Below are 6253 nucleotides of genomic sequence, written 5' to 3' on the forward strand. Positions count from 1 at the left end.
CTGCGAAATGGACTGATTTTTGGAATTATAGAATCAACTCGGCCGTTATTTTTGTTCGACCAAAAAAAATGGACTGCGATAATATTAAAAAAATGTAAAGAGTATGAAGGGACTAATTTTTTAAATTGAATTATAGAATCACTCCAACGAAGTGGACACGCACAAATGAATAAAAAAGAAAAAGAAAAAGAAAAAAATAGGGAGCACGAGTTAGATTTATGAGTGTGTCAAAGGACAGTGACATCACAGCTACGCGCTGGAAAACATTCCATGGTGACCCGCTGATAAGGAAGATCGACCTGATCTCCCATGAACCTGAAAATGCAAGCAAAGTCTTTGCTTTCCCTTTTAAGTCTTCACTACCTGTCACTTTAGCTTTTCTCCCCCCACTCTCCAATTTGGTAGACAATCACTTCCAAATTAAGTATTTTTATATGCTTAGAGTTGTGTCCTTCATTGAGGCTGCCCTTCCACCCCTCACAACTCACTCTCTCTCTGCTTTTTTTGGGTAAGTCATCATACTCTTTGATTATCATATTAGTGCTCTTGTTAGCGTGTGATATCATTATTGTTGTGGAGTCTACCTTTACTCTTATATTTCTCTCTGTCTACCTATAAGATCTCTCTACTTGTTTAGTAGAGTCTCCAGCACCCAAGACTCCTACTTTGAGGAATTTCACTTGCCAGTTGGAGCTGTACAGAGCTGATTTGTGCTTTGTTTTGGTATTTTGCTAATCTTTCTCTTCTGGGTCTTTTAGTTTTGGGTCAAATTTTGCTGCAGAAGAAGTAGATTCTGGTTTTATTGTGTGGGAGTGATTTCCTGAATTGGGTCGACCATTTTGAAGGTGTTAGGTGGCTATGGATACTGAGGATGGGGAAATGAAGTCGAAGATGGAGGATTATGAAATCATAGAGCAGATTGGGAGAGGGGCTTTTGGAGCCGCTTTTCTTGTTCTTCGTAAGGGACAGAGAAAGAAGTAAGAGTATTTTCCTATTTGCTTTTGAAAGGGAATTTGTCTTTAGTTAAGCATGTAGGTCTTGTCATATGCAAGATAATTCTGCAGAATTTAGCGAGTGAAAAGATTAGTGGGATTATAGGGCCTGTATGTGTCTTTTTACGATCCGCAAAATTCACATCACAGGGGATGAATTTTCACAAGGGATGTTTGAGAACCATAATTTCTCTAGTTGATAAGACAACTGGTATCTAGCTCATATTTGCGAATTTCGTTTTATTATTGATTGTATCTATTTATGATTATATTTTTTTTCCAATAGGTATGTGTTAAAGAAGATTCGTTTATCTAAGCAAACGGAGAAGTTCAAACGCACAGCTCACCAAGAGGTTGCTTTCTCGAAACATGTAGAACTGTGTGTCGTCTCTTATTTTTCTTTTATATTGTTCCATTTTTTGTACAAGGGAATGGTTCCCTGTTAAAGGGTTAGGCTTCTTTTTTTTCACATCCTATGTTGTCTGAGCATCACATATCCAAAATACCTGTTCTTGGCAGTCGAGCATAAGGTGCATGAGCTATCATCAATGCTGTCATTTTTTATATTCCATGTTTCGGCTGCTCTCTACTCTTTTTAAATACCATGATTTGGTTTTGTAACTGTCTCCTGGGAAGCATGTGCTTGAAACAATCTTCACATGAAAACACACAAGGATGTGTTTCCACAGACATTCAGATTGTGTATCCGAGTACAGAAGAACCATTCTTAATATAAATGTGAACAGAATTGTGATTAATCCTTGATTATCCTTCTAGTTGCACAATCCCATGCTGTTTTTCTTGTAAATTCCCTTTTAGAGAAAAGCTATAAAACAAGTTGCATAATCTCAACTGAAGGCATTCCTCCTAATTCTGTTGCAGATGGATTTAATAGCAAAGTTAAATCATCCATATATTGTGGAGTATAAAGATGCTTGGGTGGACAAGGTAAATGCCTGATTCTTTTATATCTAAAGTTACTCATATTTTGAACATGGCTTGACGACATAAATCTGGTTCTCTAGCAATTGTAACTATATATGCCTTCGTATATACATGCTGAGCTTCTATTATCTGTAGGGAGACTGTGTATGCATTGTAACCAGCTATTGCGAAGGAGGTGACATGTAAGTAACAATCATTTGTAATTCATGTTTTAAATATGTTTGGGCTGGTATGATGTTGCTCTCCTTTGCTTAAAATAAGGAATTAAAACAACAATATTATTGTTATTATTTTATTATTTTTTTTTCCGAATTAAAATAGTACCTCCTTTCTTTAAGTTTCTTCAAATGAAGTTTGAAGCTCATTAACAATCACATGATTTTCAGTCAGAGAAAATATACTAGCAATCTAATATCTTGTTGTATAGTGAAGTGTCAAACTATCCATATCTATTGTTCCAGTTCTTATCAAAGATGGACAACTCAGAATGCTTCTCAACCTTGTATTATATATGATGCCTGAGGATTAAGACTTCCTTTGTGACCTCATTAAGGACCCCAGTTTTTTATCAATACCTTTTTAAACTTACTTAAGAAGTAGAAAGTCTAGCACAATATTTACCATGATTTATTGAATAGCAAGAACTCATTTTTTTAACAGGGCTGAGATGGTAAAGAAGGCCAGAGGACAATTTTTTCCAGAGGAGGTAATTAGTGAGAATTGATAAACTTCACTTTTGCACTTAAAATACAGCAACCAACTTCTCTGCACTGTTAAAATTTTTTTGCCATGCAGAAACTTTGCAAATGGTTGACTCAATTGCTGCTAGCTGTTGACTACTTGCACTCTAATCGTGTGATTCATAGAGATGTTAAGGTAATATACTATACCCTTTCACTGAAGAATTATTATGCACGTTTATTCTAATATAAATATATTGATTACAGTGTTCAAATATATTCCTTACAAAGGATAATGGCATCCGACTTGGTACGTAAACATACTGATTTGCAAAGACAAGCAATGTTATGCTGCATTAAGTTTGACTTCCCCTGTGATTTTGTTTTAGTAATTATGTATATTTGCGTTGACTTTGTAGGTGATTTTGGACTAGCAAAATTACTGAATACAGAAGATCTTACTTCTTCGGTATGAACTCTCACTCTCATGTTTGATATTTCTTTGTCTTTATGCCTCTACCTACAGAACTGTCGCCTAAAACCCTATCACCTAAAAAAGCTTGGCTTGCAAACTACCAGATGCTAGTACAAGCTTGGCTGTCTCTTTCTTCCCTCACCAAGTACTAGATTCAACCATTTTTCTTAGATTCGATGAGGCCACCCACTTTTGGAGAGGTTCATTCCTCAGTATTTTTGACTGAGCTCCTAGAACTAAGTTTAAACTTTACAACTACTTGGCTAAATCAATTTACTTGTGTCCATTAATTTAAATGCCTACATGTTCAACATAGGTTGTTGGAACTCCAAATTACATGTGTCCTGAGCTCCTTGCAGACATACCTTACGGCTATAAATCTGATATATGGTCACTTGGTAAGGCTACTTATCTGTTAATATGACAGGGAGTGTCCATCCATTTTGTGTAGAAATAAGATTTTCTCTGTTTTGTTTCTATTGCTTTCCAGGGTGCTGTATGTTTGAAATTGCTGCACACCAACCTGCATTTAGAGCTCCTGTAAGTATAAGCTTGAGCTGTGTGTTATAGGCTGCCAATAACTAAACCTTTCTTTGTTTTAGATTTTTGAGTAAATAAATCCTTAGATAACTTCATCAAACAGGACATGGCTGCGCTCATCAATAAAATTAACCGTTCCTCCATTTCTCCTCTTCCAATTGTGTATTCTTCCACACTGTGAGTAGTATTTCATATTCATCAGATATTATTATCTCATTACATTACATGCTACACTGTTATATTAATTTATATGGTACGGCTTCCACATTATAGGAAACAAATTATCAAGAGCATGCTCAGGAAGAGTCCTGAACATAGACCAACAGTGAGTTAGTTAGCCCCAGACTTTCAGGGAATAATTTATATGGTTCTGAGACCATTACCTTTTCTAATATCACATATTTATTTATTTAGGCTGCAGAGTTATTAAGGCATCCACACTTACAACCATACCTCCTTCAATGCCGCAATGCATCATCTGTTTTTCTTCCAGTATTTCCTTTAAACAACTTGAAAGATAAAACTACAAGGAAATCACCATCTAGCAAGCCCATTGGTGGCAAGGACAGCCGAGACAAAGAAGCTGCAACACCTAAGCACTTGGAAAAGGTTCATCCATTCGAGACCAGACCTGATGCTATGAAGAGATATTCAATAAACATTGCCAACCCTGTATTCACAGCTTGTACTGAAGAAAAGCTTGAAACCAAGAGAGTTGATCCTAGTAGCTGTACTGTGGAACCATCTAATGCCACTGCTGGTCCAAAAGATGGGCCAATTGATCCACAAGCGTCTATTTGCAATGAAGATGAGCAATCTGAACCTAATATCTACAATGTGGAGTTATCTAATACCACTGATGGATCAAAAGATGGACCAACTTATTCAGAAGCATCTGTCTGCAATGGAGATAAGCAAGCTGATTGTACTAGTCGTGCTAGCTGTAGTCTGGAATTATCTAATACCAGTGATGGCTCAAAAGATGGTCCAACTGATTCAGAAGCATCTGTTTGTAATGCAGATAAGCAAGCTGACGCCATCAGTATACCCCAAAAGGAGACTACCATGTCCGATGTTGAAACTACATCAGAGAGTACCCCAAATCGGAATGAAGAACTAGAAGAACCTGCTAGTACAAATTCCAAACAATTGCAAGAGGTTGCTTGCAAGACTCTGAACTTTGAGGATGAAAAGACACTTCAAAACCAACAAGTTCTTGAAGTAGCTAGAACAGAAGGAGAGGGAGCTAAAGAAGAAAATTGCAGGGAACTGGTAATGGACAGTTCAGGCTGCACCGACAAAGTTGGTTCCCCAAATGATAATTGCTCCTCATCAGCTAAATCCGAGGTTGAACCCAGATGTTGTTTACAAAAGGAAAGTTCTAATGTACATATTGAAGGTGCTCAAATGAATTGCTTGTCATCTGGAAGAAACAATGATACTTCACCACAGAAAGAAAAAGATGAAGTGGGAAGAAAGGCAGGTCATAGTAATAGCTCCCTGCATATAGAAAAAGATGATGCTCACATGAGTAATCAGGCACTCAGTGATGTATCCTTGCTGAGTACACTAACTGCAATAGGTGGTGATGATTCCAAGAGTGAGTGGGAAAATCCAACACAGCAAAGAGCTGATGCCCTGGAGTCTCTGCTTGAGCTATGTGCACGGCTACTAAAGCAGGACAAACTTGAAGAGCTTGCTGGGGTTCTAAGACCATTTGGAGAAGATGCTGTCTCATCTAGAGAAACTGCTATCTGGTTGACAAAGAGTCTCATGTCTGCACAGAAAGATAATGGAGGATCCTAATTTTTGATCGTTAAGTTGGCTATAATTTATGGAAAACTATTCAAAAAATGAGAGAAAAAGTATCTGTTTTGTATCATCTTGACATAAATTGTTTGTAAAAAGAGTGGTTTGAATATTTAACTTGAAACTCGGAAATAACAAGATTTCAGATTGTAACAGGACACTGGCGCTAGTAGAATATGCATGTATTTTCAATTTCTATAGACATAAAATGTGGTTAACAGGTAGTTGAGTTAGTTAAATGTGGCTAACCACAGAGATACATTGTATGCCTAAAACAAGTAATTGAATGCCTAAAACAAGTAATTGACACGGACTCATAACGTATACAGATTCTTCTAATTTTATTTAGTTATGGCATGGAACAAAGAATAGAAAGAATCCAGGCAACTCAATCTAAGTAGCTTGTATATATAACTAATACTCAACCCCCTTGATCAGTACATGAACTACACACCCTTTCTTCTCTTGGGAATCCCATCTTCCTAATACATTTTCACTCTCATAGTCTTCATTGTCTTTTCATAAAAACTCATGCTCTCTGAGCTCACTGCAAATAGTAGGCAAAGAAGGACAAAAGGAAGGCACCAGCAACAGGCATGGTAGTGGCGGCGCTTGATGGGGCTGGGGCAGGGGCATGAGCACCGGTAGTTTCTGTCGCCTTGGGGCTGGCAGCCATGGGAGCAGGGGCTGACTTGGGGGTCACCTTGGGGGTGTCCTTGGCCAAGGCAACGCTCACTAAGGCAGCAACGACAATGAGGGCAAGGCAGATCTTCTTCATGTCCATGATGGTGAATATGAGATTAATATGAAAG

The 6253-nt window shown here is 37.6% G+C and overlaps 1 protein-coding gene across 3 annotated transcripts; it reads left to right on the forward strand.

Moving 5' to 3' along the window:
* The first annotated feature begins 243 nt into the window (after window positions 1-243).
* On the forward strand, window positions 244-5601 carry LOC133720303 (serine/threonine-protein kinase Nek6). Of its 3 annotated transcripts, none has more exons than XM_062146557.1 (15): window positions 244-508; window positions 620-723; window positions 846-977; window positions 1279-1345; window positions 1875-1940; window positions 2073-2119; window positions 2598-2643; window positions 2733-2813; window positions 2885-2927; window positions 3037-3086; window positions 3409-3490; window positions 3583-3632; window positions 3736-3809; window positions 3906-3957; window positions 4047-5601. In XM_062146557.1, the coding sequence occupies exons 3-15, from the start codon at window positions 859-861 to the stop codon at window positions 5436-5438; spliced, it is 2169 nt and encodes a 722-aa protein (XP_062002541.1). In that variant the 5' UTR covers window positions 244-508; window positions 620-723; window positions 846-858; the 3' UTR covers window positions 5439-5601. The 3 variants fall into 3 exon arrangements, with proteins under 3 accessions (XP_062002541.1, XP_062002543.1, XP_062002544.1); XM_062146559.1 differs by having other exon boundaries at window positions 638-723; XM_062146560.1 differs by having other exon boundaries at window positions 641-723.
* Window positions 5602-6253: the final 652 nt, after the last annotated feature.

This window comes from Rosa rugosa, chromosome 7, assembly GCF_958449725.1.
Source record: "Rosa rugosa chromosome 7, drRosRugo1.1, whole genome shotgun sequence".
In the NCBI taxonomy this organism is placed as follows: Eukaryota; Viridiplantae; Streptophyta; class Magnoliopsida; order Rosales; family Rosaceae; genus Rosa; species Rosa rugosa.